The sequence below is a fragment of the Pan paniscus genome, chromosome 17 (genome assembly GCF_029289425.2).
Source record: "Pan paniscus chromosome 17, NHGRI_mPanPan1-v2.0_pri, whole genome shotgun sequence".
Classification (NCBI taxonomy): domain Eukaryota; kingdom Metazoa; phylum Chordata; class Mammalia; order Primates; family Hominidae; genus Pan; species Pan paniscus.
In genome coordinates this window covers 59,430,058-59,447,317 of record NC_073266.2, presented here as the reverse complement: position 1 = coordinate 59,447,317, position 17,260 = coordinate 59,430,058, and the positions used below count along the sequence as shown (strand labels likewise).

The window sequence follows — 17,260 nt, the reverse complement described above, 5'->3', positions numbered from 1 at the left end:
TTCTTATAGCAAAACCTATATTTTCAGAATTAAAAAGGCTCCCTACATTTATACTCCCCCTCTCTGTTCCCAATACTTATTACTTAAACCCTTACAATATACTTGGTTAGCAGTATTTTCACTCAGTTAAAAGCACAATGATGCAATATTTTTCCATAATAGTTTTCAGTATCAAAGATCAATAATCTATAAAGGCGAAAAGGAGCTGGCATGTGCTGAGATCACATAGTAGCATGAGAGGGGAGGTACGAAGCTCTTTTTTAACAACCAGCTTTCAAGGGAACTAACAGAAGAGCTCACTCATTACCTCCAGCACAGTACCAGGCCATTCATGAAGAATCCACCACCATGACCCAAACACTTCCCATTTGATCCTATCTCCATCAATGGGGATGAAGTTTCAACATGAGATTTGGAGGAGTCAAATACCCAAATTATAGCAAGTGGGAAAAAGAAATTTTTGAAATATATTAACTATTTTCTTCTCTCTAATAGTATGAGTCCAAATAACAACTACATAAGTTAAAAAAAAAAAAAGGCATTATTCATCTCATGGTGGTAAAACAAACAAGCAAACAAAACCTAATAGCCCTTAAGGAATGTTTATTATGTGCTCAATACCAAGCAAAAGTCTATTTATCTCATTCAAACCTCACAGCACCACTAGGAGAGAGGTTCTATTATTATTTACAGATTCAGAAGAAGAGACTGAGTTACTGGCATATTATGTAACTTACCCAAAGTCACCCAACGGGGGAGGGGCAAAATAAATGCAAAAATTTGCCTTTAGAGCCAAACAAATTAACCACTCTGAAAGACTGTTTCTTGGTCTAAAAAATAATCATTTTCACATAAAATTAAAGAATAATATAGAAAATCAGGATAGAAGCTGTGATGTTAATACTGACTGTCAACTTGACTGGATTGAAGGATACAAAGTATTGATCCTGGGTGTGTCTGTGAGGGTGCTGCCAAAGGAGATTAATATTTGAGTCAGTGGGTTGGGAAAGGCAGACCTTTAATCTAGATGGGCACAAACTAATCAGCTGCCAGCGCAGCTAGGATAAAAGCAGACAGAAAAATGTGAAAAGAGAGACTTGCCCAGCCTCCCAGCCTACATCTTTCTCTCGTGCTGAATGTTTCCTGCCCTCGAACATCCGACTCCAAGTTCTTCAGTTTTGGAACTCAGACTGGCTCTCCTTGCTCCTCAGCCTGCAGAAAGCCTATAATGGGACCTTGTGAATGTATGAGTTAATACTTAATAAATTCCCCTTTATATATATATACACCATTAGTTCTGTCCCTCTAGAGAACCCTGTATTACAGGAGCTATATTGAAAGAAAATGTCCAATTGAGATAACAATAAGAATAACCATTTTTCTTTATGTTGAGCTTTCTGAGAAAAGTTTCAAAGTGTATTACTCTAAAGTGGCAAGGCAGACAGAAAAGCTACTACCTCTCTCACAAATGGCAACTCAAGATCAGGAGGGCCATCCTTAGGACTCACAATGAACTTTCCATTTAGTACAGATACCAGTTCCCTGTTTACTTTTGTGAACATTTTTCAGTTATTTACAAATGAATTTCAAATACTGATTGCATTAAAAAGTATACCATAAGCAGTGAACATATTTTTCAGTTATACTGCCTTCCCCTCTTTCCTCAAACTCCCAAAAATAAAAACAAAAAAATTAACCTTTCTCCAAAGAGCTGGGATAAACTCAAACCATGTTTCATTTGAATCCTGTCACAACTGATCGCCCTAAGTAAGCTTTTTAAAGCTTCTCCTAAGGACAATGATTCTTGGGAAAAAATCTATTATTTTTCAACTCCACACCACAGCCTAGCTTTGTAATTTCTTGTCCAAAGAATTTTACAGTAATAATAAAAAAGAATTCAATAGTAATGCACTAATAAGTAAAATATCATTCACCCCAAACTTGTTTCAAGAAAACAGCGTTATAATTAATCACATAACAATACACTGACAATGCAATCGCTACACTTTTACATTTATGGTGGATACACAGCGCCCTCTGCTGTGCAAGCTGAGTAAACTTCAACCAAGCTAAAAGTATTCAAAAACAAAGCATGGGCCAAAAAAAAGGTCTGGGAAATCCATAATTGAGACTAATATTTTGCATTTGAGAACATTAGTCTTGTATAGATTTTGACATTCTCTATATGCAGCGAATCATTTTCTTTCACATGCCCAGAGTTCTTAGCTGGATCATTTTCTATTTCATCTATATTTACAGGGTAGAATAGTTTGTCTGGTTTAAGTCCCCAAAAAATATCAGTGAAATGAAATCTGCGTGGCTCCTTCTTCTGCTCCATCCCCCATATCAAAGAACTGGACACAGATGAAACAGTGGAAGTCCGATTAAAATTCAAAACCACTTTAATCTAAAGCAGAATCTTAGACTCTAAACCTGCTTGGGCTGGCAAATGAGTACAGAAAACAAAGGTATTGTATTTTGCAGAATAAGAAAAATGTTACTTGATTATTAAAAAATGCTCCATCAGCCATTGAAAGATTGGACAGTTATGTAAGAGAACCCAAAGTTTTCAATTTGAAGGCATAATAAACTCAAAATATACAATGGACAAGTCTTCATGACAGTCGAGGCACTTTTTAAACTAAAAACATTGGAATATATTTCCTGCACTGAACCACATTCAAAATTCACTTTGAACTATACAAAGTCTATTTATAACATATATGAAATGTAACTTAAAACCACTTTGAAATACAGACTCTCAGTAAAAATGACTAGAGACACAAACTTTTAAAAATTATTATAAATTGTTAGAACTTGAAGAATGCATTACACTTCTATTTGTCTTGACATACTCAGTCTCTCCTTATAGAATCTAATTTCATCCAAATCAAAACTAAAAACTTGAAAACATGTATCCAGTAAGAAAGATATAAAATGCTAACTGCATAATGTAACTGGATGAAATAATTACAGAGCAGTTAAGAAAAAATGAACTGCTGTTTGAATAGGAAAAAAATGTGCATCTTACTTATGCACGTTTTAGGGTAAAATCTTGGTTTTGAAAAAGCAAATCTGGAGCACCCTCTAGTGGAAAACTGTTAACAAAAGCTTAAAGCTTCTGTTTCTGAAATTTAATTCAATTTCCATTAAACAAGTAACTGAGACCTGGGCCAAAAAAGTGTATTACGCAGATTCTTCCTTCCAGTTTCACTCTTAAATACCCCCATCAAAACACACATACGCACACACACAAATACACACAAGGGCACTTTTCAAAGTATAACAGAAAAAGGTTTTTTACACTGTCTGATTGTTTATCAATTTCCAAAAAAAGAATCAAGTAGAACTTGTAAATATAAAATTACAGATGTAATACTACCTTTTTTTTTCATTGGCAAATTCTTTTTTATTTATTTTTTATTTTATTATTATTATACTTTAAGTTTTAGGGTACATGTGCACAACGTGCAGGTTTGTTACATATGTATACATGTGCCATGTTGGTGTGCTGCACCCATTAACTCGTCATTTAGCATTATTTTTATATTAAAGAATTCCATTGTAGTTGTAAATGATTACAATCTGGAAAAAAATGGAATCATTTTGGTTGCTTGATTCTTGTGGTTAAAAGATTCAACCAATAAAAAAGAGCTAATGAAAATAACACATGAAAACTTCCAAATTACAATTCTCTCCAAATACACCATAATGTTTTATAAATATCCTCTGCTAAATGAGCAAATCAGCCAAGAATCTGCATGACACTCTGATTATATTCTTTGGGTCTTGGTTATTAAGGAGATTGACTGGCTTTGACACAGACATGACATCACCCATGCAAGTTCTAACAGATGATTTTTCATATGTAATTAAAAACTGAATATATGACATTCCAAATTATAAATTAATAGGGCCATTATAAATAGATTATTCTTGATGTATTATGTTAAATTATTATTATCACAATTTGGAGAAATACAAACAAAACAGAAAATGTTTTGAGAGACCAATTTAAAGAGTAACGTAAACATCTGCTTTCTGCAGAAAGCTGAAGAAACTTGAATTATTTAGCCCAGACAGGTTCATGGAAGAGCAGAAGTATTTATTCATCATTAATTCAACACTGATTTATTGAACACTTTAGCTAGGTGGTGTTCAAGGTCCAGAGGCATGGGGGTAACCCCAACGGACAAAGGTTCCTGCTCTCATGGAATTTGCATCCTGAAGGGGAGAAGATGATGATAAGAACTCAACAAGCTCTAGGAGAGCAAGGATTTCTGTCTGTTCTGTTAACTTTGGTATTCCCAGCATCTACTAGCTGTTCAATAAATAGTTGTTGAATTAAACAAAAAAGGTAACTTCAGCTAGTGATAAGTGCTATAAACAATACAGTAATAAGTAGAGAGCATTGGAGGAAGAGGGCAGATATGTTATTACAGATCAAAGAGCTAGAAAGCGCTTCTCTAAAGAGATGCCATTAGAACTTCAACTTAATAACTAAAGTCAGCCCTGCAAAGATCTGAATAAATAACTTTCCAGAAAGAGAAAACAACAAAGGCTCTTGTCTGAGGCAGGAGTGGTTTGACATTCAGACAAATGGCCTGCCTGGACAAGCCACAAGGCCCCAATAAAGGGTTCAGATTTCATTCAAATTGTTTAGGCAACATATATTGGTTGCTTCAAGTGGGGTCAAAGTAGTAAAAATGAAGACAGTGGGTAACTTCATGATCTATTTTGGAGTTGAGGAGTAGACAAGATTTGCTAATAGGTTCAGTATATGAGATGAGGCCAAGAGACATGTTAAGAATGACTTTGAAGTCTAGAGCTTGAACAACTGGGTAGGTGATGTTGCTATCTATTGAAATGGAAAAATGAGGTGAGAAACAGGTTTTAGGCAGGTAGTAGAGGAAAGGACAACCTTTTACAACTGGCCATATATAATGACAATTTCAAGTAAGCAGTTTGATATTTCAATTTGAAGTTAATGAAATGGACTGAGGTAAAAAGCTGTTAAGTCTGGAAGCTGTCTGCATAAAGATAAATACATAGGGCTAAAGAGTTGTCAGGACAAAGGGGACTGAGAATGATTATCCCATAGAACTCCAAGGGGAAAAGCAAATAATTAAAGGTAGATATTAAAGTGAATTAAGCACACTTTGTAAGAGAAAGGACATTTTAACAATCTAACTAGAGCTATACAGTAAGAGACTAAGCTACTTGTATCCATTATTGGCTTTCCATAAAAAGAGGCATTTCCAGTACAAAAGTGTGGGCAAAATGACCATCTGTAGGATTACTACTAAAGCAATTCTTACAAGGGAAAGGACTTTCCCTAAATGTTCTTCCAAGGTAACATTTAAAGGAATTTTTAAGACTCTCTGATTTATCTTCAATTACGCAACTCATCTTTTTTTTTTTTTTTTTTTTTTTTAAGATGGCGTTTTGCTCTTGTTGCCCAGTCTGGAGTGCAATGGTGCAATCTCGGCTCACTGCAACCTCCGCCTCCTGGGTTCAAGCTATTCTCCTGCCTCAGCCTCCTGAGTAGTTGGGATTACAGTCATGTACCACCACGCCCGGCAAATTTTGTGTGTTTAGTAGAGACGGGGTTTCTCCATGTTGGTCAGGCTGGTCTCGAACTCCCAACCTCAGGTGATCCACCCGCCTTGGCCTCCCAAAGTGCTGGGATTACGGGTGTGAGCCACCATGCCAGGCCGCAACTTATCTTGTTAGTAAATAGATTCAGGGGTAAAAACCATGGGCATATACAATGTATGTCTACTGGTAGTCATTAATTGTTACCTGTTTTTGTTAGCAAAAGGTTATCCAGGTGCCTGTCTCCAACTCCAAGTATATAGGTGATCACGCAATATCCAGCTGCAGTAACAGTTAAAAAAAAATGTGAAAACAAATGCAAACCAGGTTATACATTCTACTGAATATAAAAGCAGTTTGTGCAACTTTAATATCAATTTGTTTTCTAATGTCTCTGGTTTCTCATCTGAATTCTCAAATATGCAATCTTCATGTCTGTCACTTGAAACTCAAAGTACTATTTAAAACAGAAAATCTTATAGAATTCTGTTAAATTACAAAAGTCACTTGCATCAAAACTTAAGTTAGGCTCAGGAGACCTTAAATTATAACATGGGCCTAGCAATTCTAATATCAAATTGGACACAGTTAAAAGTCAACCGTCAATTATCCCATAACTCGTAACCATGTTATCTATAAGATAACATAAGTAAATGCAGGGTTAAATTGTTTTTTAAGTCTGTGGAAAAATAATCTTGAAATGGAAGCAGATAGAAAACCAAATGCATTCATTTGAGTGGTAAAGACATTTATGAAGTTAACACAATAATCTTCTAAAGCATTAAGAAAAATTACATGATCAAGGCTAAAGGCAAAGACATTGGCTTTAGCTGTATTCTGTTATCTTTTTAAAAAAAAGTCTGGAAATTTAGCATTTATTGAAACTACTTAAACAGAATTTAGCAAATAGCACCCTTTTGGAGTTTGTTTTTTTAACTATGTTTATTTCTACCATTAATAACCTGACAACAAACACAACTTGTAAACATATAAAACTATAGCAATATTTACAAAAACCTGTTTATTTCAGCCCATGTGTAAAAACAAGATGGGACCACCTGTTAATGAACTTATAACCCTGTTCAAATTCAATAAATAATAAAGTTCATTTGACTTAGGTTCTGAAGGCCATTCCAGAAGTCCAAAAGCAACTTAAGCAACGGCATAATTATTGGAAAAATAGTATTAATTAATAATATCACAGTTACAATGTACTGAAGACTAGGCTCTTAGCTAGGCATATCATATTCATCATTTCTAACCTGTTTAATGATGCCAGTTAAGTAGATAACCATCCTTCAAATGAAAAACTTCAGGCTCCAAGAATTAATAGTATTGTTCAAAGTCACTGGGCTGGGATTTGTGTCCAATGAAATGTAAGCAAATATAGATGCAAGGAAAGCAGTTTTAAGCAAGCGGCTGACTCAGCTAGGAGGTTAGCCCTTTAGGCCTTTTCTCCTTCCTGTCTAGATTGCGACATGATGACTGTAGTTGCAGACCATAAGGAAAAGGGCAAGAGAATCACAGAGAAACACAGAGCCTTCACCTGGTCCTAATCACCTTAAATAGTTAGAACAACAGCAATTTCTTATAACTAGTTTTGTCACAAAAGAGAAAATAAACTCTTATGATTAAATCACTATAGGTACATTATGTTAACTGCAGCTAAATGCAATGATAACATTTAGTGGTCCACTGAGGAGGACTTAAAGGGTATCTAGATGAAGGGAGAATAAACTACAGCCTGATGGTCAAATCTGGTTCCCCTCAGTTTTTGTAAAGTTTATTTGAACACAGTCATACTCATTCATTTACATACTGGTTTAAGCATTACAATGGCAGGGTTGAATGGTTACACAGATCATCTGACTTGAAAAGCCTAAAATATCTACTATCTGCAAAGCTTTAGAGAAAAGTCTTACTCACCCTTGATCTAGAGCATTGCTACACAAAATGTGATCCCACAGACTGGCAGTATCACTATCACTTGAAAGCTTATTAAATATGTAAACTCTTCAGCCTTACTTCAGTCCTACTGAATCAGAATTTTTAGGGGCAGCAGCCACAATTCCATTTTAACAAGCTTTCAAAAATTACTATGCACACCAAAGGTTGAGAAGCCTTCTCTAAACTCTAGTGTATTGATGAACATAAGAATCACCTGAAAATCCTGTTAGAATGAAGATTCTGATCACAGAAGTCGGGTAAGGCCCAAGATTCTGTAATACAAACAAGCTCCCAGGTAAAGTCAATACTGTGGGTCCACAGATCACACTTTAAGTAGCACTGCTCTAAAACTGCCACAATACATGCAATTTCAAAAATGACTACAGACTCCCCATTGAAAAATAACTAAGTGACTTACTGAGGGATATTAAATTTGATATTCCTAAAGAGAAACTAAGTACAGTACCCTGAGAACATATGAGAACTTAGTACACTTAGGTTCTCTAATATGTGATTCGTAGAAATCTACCTGCCACTCAAGGGTACTAAACTACCGATAATGTGCATATGAAGACAAGCGAAACTCCTACAATTTTGAAAAATAACATCACTGTACATCAGTGCAGCTGAGTTGTTCAATCCAGACCTACTTACTGTTCCCATTTTTTAATTATAAATTACAATTAGTTTTTGTCACTATTTACTTTGTTTCAAGTTTAGCTATCTCTATAGAATACTGATTCACCTGTGTTGCAACAGTTAATTCTGACCTAAAATTTTCATGTAACTGGATATACACGAATTATGCTTAATCCTAATGATAAAGCAAAATATTTCTATAAACTACTCATCATCAAATTTGAGAGTGCATTTCATTGTTATATGGAAATGCAAAAATAAGTAAGGGTCTTTTGCCCTGGCTCAGTGGATTATGGTCATAAATATGTTGGATGGTCATTCTGATAAACATGTTTAGTCAAGTGAAATATATGTATCAACATATGGCCATATTTAATAGTAAAGATGAAAATTTAGAGTGCTTCAATAGTTTAAAGTGTCAATACTCAGTAGGGCACTTTAAACAAGGCTACATCCTGAAAAATAACAACAAAACATTTGAGGTAAGAATGGGATGATCCTCAGAAACGTTGAGGAGATAACTAATACTCAGAATGATTTAAGATGACCTGAAATAAATTTGCTAGAAAATTTTTAGGGAAATTGATGTTATTCTTTAACTATACAACAATGGAAACACTATTTCTGTCCAAGAAAATCTTGTCAAAACAATGTTGTTAGTTTTTTTTACTCCATGTGAGATACAAAACATCTTGAAATTGTTTTTATAAAAAAACTTTGACTTAAAGAAAAATATAAAGACAAATAGACCACTGATCCTATTTCCCTTTACTTAGTAAAGATATGTGTGTATGTGAGAATAAACAGTATTCCCACATTTAGCTGCATGATATAGACTTGAGACTTAAGATAATCTGGAAAAGATGTCACCAAAACTATTATCAATTTTTTTCTTACACCCTGCAAAAACATTAAAACATTATTTTCTAAAATGAAAGTTACACAAAAACATTATTTTGTCGTACAGGAAGCCATACAGAAAACAGAAGGCTCTTCTAGATGAAGAGAAGGCCTGCCATTAAATCACTTACACAGGAATGAATACACGTGAAATGTTGGAAAAAAGGGGAGAGATAAGATATAATGTGAATTTAACTGTCCAATAGGTAAGATAATTTAAATTGCTATTCTTTCCCCATGAAAAAGCCAGTCATATTTTCAGTAGCTCTTGGGGGGAAAATGGACCACTATACAAAAGACATAATGGTACGACATTAAGCATGTACCTGTAACATACCATTCTGATAATTTTACTAATGAGCAGAATTTTCAAATTGTAGTCAATACTGACAGGGCAAGCGTGTGTGTATGTATTTTGTGTGGAAAAAGTATTTCTTTATTAAACAGATTTATGACTTTAAAAGGTTTACAATAACTATGCTATAGTAAAAAGGTAAAAGATAATTATTTGGGGGTATATAAAACACCTCATGTAATAACGTACCAATGGAAATGGCCACAAATTCTGTGACACCCTTTTCATCCAGAGCTTGGATCTATATATATTCCGTCCCCTCAAATCCAGGAAGGCTCTAGGACTGCTCTGAACAACAGAATGTAACAAAATATAGTTATACTATAAGCTGATATAGGACCAGCTTCCCAGCCCTGGCCTTCAGAAACCAGTATTTTCCATTTCCTGTCTGTCTGAATATTTGCTCTTGGAACCCAGCTCTGAGAGGCCCAAGCCAGGGACAGGTCATGTGTAGGTGATTCACAATAAGCCTAGCTAAGACAGTATAATCTGCCAATCATGTGAGTGATCCATCTTGGATGTTCAGCCTAGTTGAGCCTTTAGATGATATGCAATTTTTTTTTAGATCACAGAAAACATAGACTTGAAGGTCTGAGAAAAACAGAAGAGAAATGGGGCAAAATAAAGAAGAAAAACAAGAAAGGAGCAAGGGAAGAGAGAGAAATACAGACTAAGAGGACAAGGGTAAACATTTTCTCTCAAAATCTTCAGTGTTTTTAAGTCTTTAAATACTGCATGTAATCATGTTTACAAACAAATTCAGTTACATGTAATATATGTTTATATTCCTATAGTAAAAACAAGAATTAAAACTATAAAGGACTCTAATTTATAAAACACAATTTTATTTCCATATTCTCAAAGTTCATTTTCTTTCTGCTTTTCAGACAAAAATGTATCATCACGAATAAATTTGAAAATAAGGTCCAAAATAATTTGGAAGGTGACTTCACAGGGGTGTTGTGAAAAACACAAAAATATTATGTATAAGAAAGCAACTTCTAAACCAGAAAATAATATGCAAGTTTAAATATAGTCTTAACAACTAACTAGAAAGCCCTCTTCTTGCTCTCCCAGCTTAAGTATAGGCATAAATAGGGACATAAATATAGCGCTTATATAAAATAGTTATAACACATCATATATCCTGTCATTCAGGGCTCAACTCTAGTGTCAACTCCTTTACCAATCCTCCCTTAAACAATCTAGTTATAAAAAAAATCAAAATAAAAAAATAAACATGCTGGGGATGGTGGCTCACGCCTTCAATCTCTGCACTTTGGGAGGCCAAAGCAGGTGGTGATTGTTTGAGCCCAGGAGTTTGAGACCAGCCTGGGAAACATGCCATAACCCTGTTTCTACAAAAAATACAAAAAAATCAGCCAAGTGTGGTGGTGCACACCTCCTACAGTCCCAGGTACTCGGCGGGCTGAGGTGGAAGAATCACCTGAGCCTGGGAGGTCCAGGCCGCAGTAAGCTGTGATTGCGCCACTGCACTTCAGCCAGCCTGGGTGACAGAGTGTGACCCTGTCTCCAGGAGAAAAGGAAAAGAAAAGAAAAGAAAAAAGTAAAGAAAATGAAAAAAAAAATCCTGTAGAATATAACCTTCGTGAAGTTAGACATAAATGCCTGAAGAATAAAAATTAATCCCTACGTCACTTACTATTTATTTCTAGGAAATACTACTAATGCTTTCTTATTTCTAGGAATGGACCATAAGGACTGACTCTAAAATACCACAAGGGCACCCTCTTAATGAAGCACCATTATCTTAGCTCTTAAACTTTATCTAAAGCACAATCATTTCTGATTGAAACTTTTCCCATGGTCTACTTAGTTTCTGTTATTCAAAAATAGAGAAAATCCAATGGAAAATTAACAGCTTCCAAGAAGAGATAAATTGTGATTATAAAATAGTTCAGTGATTACAAAGATATATCCATGAAAGACTAAATAGAATTTACACCTTGTTAATACTATTACGTCAAAGCATCAATGACTACTTTAATCAACATTTATCTTTTACTCTTCCTATAGAGCATTTAAATATTAACATGTTCTAAATGTATATGATTATGGCAATATCAGGATGGCCTGCTCTTCTTTATCTGATCAATGGAAAGTAATAGCCTGAAAAACTTACCACAGCTTTTAACGTAAGTGTCCATGACCTCAGCACTAATCCCATTTGGCCCATTCTCACTTGGTGCATATTTTCTAAAAAAGTTCTGAAAAGACATTATTTACATGTTTTAGAATTAAGTACAAACAAACAAACTAGGTGTTTTGAAACTATAAATAATGACCAGCAAGTGTCTAGTATAAAGCTTAATCAAAGTACAGTATGAGAGATGCTGACTGAACAAAAGAATTGTAAGAGTACGATAAATACACTAGAGTTTCCATTAGTTGAAACTGTGTTTAATGTCCCCCACCACCCACCCCAGATTACCAATTGCACCTATTCTTTTACATTTAGAGGCAAAACAAAAAATAAACAAACAAACAAAACCACAGAGCATATTATCTGAAAATACAATTAACGTACTATTAAAAAATGAGTTTATCCTGGCCAGATGTGGTGGCTCACACCTATAATTCCAGCACTTTGGGAGGCCGAGGTGGGCAGATCATGAGGTCAAGAGATCAAGAACATCCTGGTCAACATGGTGAAACCCAGTCTCTACTAAAATACAAAAATTAGCATGGTGGCAGGCATCTGTAGTCCCAGCTGCTCGGGAGGCTGAGGCAGGAGAATTGCTTGAACCTGGGAGGTACAGGTTGCAGTGAGCCGAGATCGCACCACTGCACTCCAGCCTGGCAACAGAGCAAGACTCCGTCTCACAAAAAAAAAAAAAAAAAAAAAGTTTATCCTATGTTTTCACCTTTTTTGAATACCCTGTATTTCTGACAAAGGATTTGTATCTGGAATATATATTAAAAAACTCCTATAAATCAATACAAAAAATACAAACAATGCGACAGGAACATGGGCCACAGGAAGATGTGAACATGCACTTCACAGAAGAAACAAATGGCCTATACATATATTTTTATACATTCAACCTTACAGATAATCAGGGAAATGGAAACCAAAAACAGGTACGAAGAGTTTGAAGTTTGGCAACACTACGATTTGGCAAAGACATGTAGCAAGGAGAAACACAAGAAGTGTTACTGTTTTGGAAAACAACTTTTAATTATCGAAAAACAACTTTTCATTATCAAGTAAAGCTGAATGTGATCTATGACCCAGGTAAATCACTTACACAGACCAGATGTGCAGCCAAGAATCAGTATACAAACTGTCACTGTTTTCATTTTATAAAATCGTAATTACACAAAACAATGTAAGTAATGAAAAACTTTATGGAACAATGATGGCAATTAGGGCCCATGTTAAAAACTTTAAGTACACTTCAGGTCCTCTTCAGAACAATCCTGGAGTAATATGGGTTATTACCGAAATTTTACAGATGCAAAAACTGGTGTCTTGAAGGGTATGTTAAACGGGTCCCCAGGACCACTGACAGGTTTGACTTGCTAGAAGGTCTTACAGACTAAACATGTAGTTGTACCATGACTAAGGTTTGTTACAGAGAACGGATACACAGTAGAATCAACATGGAAAACATACACAGAAAAAATCTGGAGAAATTCATACATAGGCATCCTAGCCCTCTCTGTCCTATGAAGACACAGTGAGCTTCTTTTCCAATAGCCAAAAATAAAAAATAAAAAGCAGTAACATGGGTGTAATGTTTCTGACAAGGAAAGCCCATTAGAGACTTAGAACCCAAGGTTTTATCAGGAACTGGTGACCCAGGCAACCTCTGTCAAGCAAGTACAAAATTCCAGACTCCCAGAAGGAAAGCGGGTTGTTTAGTATAAAGCATATTATTTGAACAAACAATCTAGGCACAGCAAACCACCCTTATCAATTAGGAAGCAAAGGGAACATGCTGAAAGCCAATGACCAATCTCCTGGCAAGCAGGCCTTTCCAAAGATTGCAACCTTAGGGCTACTATGTTAACTTTTCTCTGCAAAAAGAGTTAACCAGTTCACTCAAGGTTACAGAGCTGGAAAGTTACACAGGTGGAATTCAATCCCAGGCAGTTTGATGTCCTAAGCCTGAGCTTTTAACCACTGCACATGACTGTACCCCAAATCAAAGAACAGAATAAGCACTTGCTTTGCAAAAGAATCAGAGTAATACTTTTCTACAAATCTGACTCCCATACTGAATAAATGGAACAATTAAATAGGGAAAGGCAAAAACACACTGTATCAAATATCATCTACCAAGCCCTTCTGTGTATTATCTTTCATCTCAGGTGTATCCATTTTTGTTTTAATTACATACTTTTTTTTTTTTTACAAAGGGAAGCAGGAAAATTATATTTTAAAAATAACAAAAATAAACCATTAACATGTTATAAGAACTAATCCATGTATTTAAAGGGTAAAAAAAAAAAATCCAAACATATACATTACTTTGTCACAGAACCACTCACCTTTTCTCATATTTAAAGGGGAGCAATAGGTTGAAGGGAGAGGATGGGGGTCTTAAATAATTGTACAAAAGACAGATGAGCAACAATATCATTGTAGCAGTGTTCTGAATAACAAAAACTGGAAATAAAGTGCTCATCAATTAATATCAAATAAATTACAACATTTCCATACTTTGGAATATAATGCAAGTATAAATAAACGTTAACAAATTTTAATTTGTTCACCAATTAACTCTGTTTTGTTTTTTTTTTTTGTTTTTTTTGACACAGAGTCTTGCTCTGTCACCCAGGCCGGAGTGCAATGATGTGATCTCAGCTCACTGCAGTCTCCACCTCGCGGGTTCAAGCGATTCTCCTGGCTCAGCCTCCCAAGTAGCTGGGACTACAGGTGCACGCCACTATGCCCGGCTGATTTTTGTGAGTTTAGCAGAGACAGGTTTCACCATGTTGGCCAGGCTGTGTTCACCAATTAATGCCTGATCCCTTGATATGCAATGCACTGTTCAAGGAACTGAGAATCTATGTAACAAATGGAAGAATCTTCAACTGCGAACATGCTTACTTCTGAATAAAGGAAGAAAAAAAACTTGAAGAAAGAAAAATGATAAAAGGAGACTTTCATTTTTAACTCTATGTTATAAAGACTGAATTTTTTATGACAAGAATATATTCATGAATTGCATAATCTTTATTGATACCATACCTGAATGCTTCCCTCTGTATCAAGAACTTCAGCCACAGGAACTGACTGGATAAACTGCATGAAGCCTACACAGAAATGTATGCACTGCATTAAGCATAGCTACTGGTTAAGAAATAAAAATAAAGGTTCTGCTAAGAATAATCCTCATCTCTGAATAAATGCATTCCATATCTGAACAACTTAAAAAGATCAGTGTACACTACATTAAGTTTGTACTCGCATTTATGTCATAGGACCTATAAGAAAACTTTTTTTTTAAAAAATTAAGCTGATTTAGTCTGTATGTTTCTCTAGGCTAATTTCTATTATAAAATATGAGAAACGAAAACTAATAGACTAAGCTTCTTAAATCTAGCATCAAGAATTTCTTCTTTCTATAGATTTACAACATATACCAATTAAAATATTCCAAATTTAAAATCACCGTAAGAAATCTAGAATTGTGGATTACAATTACCTAACCCTAAAAGCTGTATGTAAAACTGTTATGTAATGGCTCCTTTTGTCTAATATTCCATCTTCTGTCATTTCCTGGTAATAACAGATGTGTAAATCCCTTAAACTACCAAAAAAAAAAAAGGAAAGGGGACAGACAGTATGTGGAAGAAGGAGAAAAAGTCAGTCTGATAAGTCTGAAGACAACAGAAACATAAAACAATGGATATATTAAAAAAAAAAGTTGGATGAAGCAAACAATATTTCAGGATTATAAACTATCATGATCTGGTTCTGGTAAGCCTATAGGATAATAATTTGCATGCACATTAGGAGATTATATACCCCTGTAGAATAAGAAATATCTCATTTATTCTTGCATCATAAATACAGAATAGTTGGCACTAATTCACTTAACAGGTATGTATTGTTTCTTGACCATGTCGGAAGAAATTTGCCAAGTAAGTAAAAATAGATGTTTGACACTGCCTACATGGATCTTAAAGCTTATAAGCTTCACTTGGGTAAATACTATGAATAAAGGGTACTATGAAAGGAAGTAGTGTAAGGAGACCTAACTTACAGTAGGGATCGAAGGACATCTGACATTTGAGCCATGTTTTCAAGGATAATAAAATTAATAGGCCATGGAGCAAAGAATGTTTGAGACAATGATCACAGTGTATGCGAAGGCCTTAGAGCACAATGCATTAGATAAAACAGAAGGTAGCCAGTATGGCTAAAGCCCAGGATGCAGGGGAAGAGTGGCAAAAAGAAGAGGCTTGAAAGATAGACATAGGGTGTGTCACACTATGCAAGCACTTAGAAGCTAGGTAAAGGTTTTTTGGGTCTTTGTCCCAAGAGAAAATGAAAGCTAACAAATGACTTTTTGCAGGATTGTAAAGATGCACATTTGCACTTTTTAAAATATCATTCTGAGAAGAAACTGAGAAGAGTAATTAAGGCATCAAAAAGATTTGGGAGTGGCCAGAGGAAGGATAGGAACCTAAAGCATATATTTTGTTTCTCAGTAACTACTAGTATAAAGCAGGAAGGGCAGCAAGACTATGGAATTTACAGTAAGCATTAGGCAAGCATTCCTAGGGAATCTTCTACCAAACTCCCAGGGATTATTCATCTCGAAAAGACTTAAATGGTTTGTGTGTGTGAGGGTGTGTGTGTATGTGTATGTGTGTCTACAGGATTGTCAGGAATGTCTGAAATATCCTGTTTCTCAGTAACTACATTAACCAGTAGTTACATTAATCAGTAGTTACTGAGAAACAGGAAAGAAGGAAAGACAGAAGGGAAGCAGGCAGGAAGGTCCAACTTGTCTTCAGTGCTACAAATGGAATTTATTTGTATCTAACATACTTAAAAATTTTCAATTTGAAAAAGTACACACAATGTATACTAAAGTAAACAATAATGATGTAAAATACACTTACCATGTTTTGTACTGGTGGCTAACACCTTATAAGGTGTCAATTTCAAGTCCAGATTTTCTTTCCGTAACAGCTTTTAATCAAAAGGTAAAATATATTAACCAAATGTAAAGACTGTTAAAAGACAGTTTTGTGGGCAAATAGTATAGCAGTTTAATGTAATAAAGATTTAGGAAGTTAAGCTAAATTAAGTTTAAATTAGTTAACTTAGGCCGGGCACAGTGGTTCCCCACTGTAATCCCAGCACTTTGGGAGGCCGAGGCGGGTGGATCACCTGAGGTCAGGAGTTCGAGATCAGCCTGGTCAACATGGTGAAACCCTGTCTCTACTAAAAAATACAAAAAATTAGCTGGGCGTGGTGGTGCATGCCCGTAGTCCCAACTACTTGGGAGGCTGAGGCAGGAGAATTGCTTGAACCCAGGGGGCAGAGGTTGCAGTGAGCCAAGATCGCGCCACTTCATTTTAGCCTGTGCAAAAAGCAAAACTCCATCTCAAAAAAAAAAAAAATAGTTAATTTAACTTTGATCATCAAAAGTAAATTGATTAAGGACTTAGATGACGGTATGCTAAATTTTTCATCTACTCTAAATCTCTGTCAGCTGTTTTCAATGAACAATAGGGTTGTTCCTATCACTTCATGCAGTCCTTTCTGGCCATAAAGTACTTTAGAGCTCAGAAAAAGGGAAATAGGGCAAGCATGTACTTTTTAATGCCAGGGACAGTGAT

At 35.3% G+C, this 17,260-nt stretch overlaps 1 protein-coding gene across 4 annotated transcripts in view; it reads right to left on the bottom strand.

Moving 5' to 3' along the window:
• The window catches only part of PIK3C3 (phosphatidylinositol 3-kinase catalytic subunit type 3), a 126,494-nt gene that overhangs the window by 25,709 nt on the left and 83,525 nt on the right, over positions 1-17,260 (bottom strand). For all 4 annotated transcript variants that reach the window (XR_004667548.3, XM_034943585.3, XM_034943584.3 and 1 more), the window contains 4 exons: positions 16,538-16,607; positions 14,655-14,719; positions 11,580-11,664; positions 5,803-5,877 (listed from right to left, as the gene is read on the bottom strand). Coding sequence is in view for 3 of the 4 variants with exons in the window: in XM_034943585.3 (XP_034799476.1) it covers positions 5,803-5,877; positions 11,580-11,664; positions 14,655-14,719; positions 16,538-16,607 (295 nt within the window). In the remaining variant the exon portion in view is untranslated. The remainder of the gene's footprint in view (positions 1-5,802; positions 5,878-11,579; positions 11,665-14,654; positions 14,720-16,537; positions 16,608-17,260) is intronic.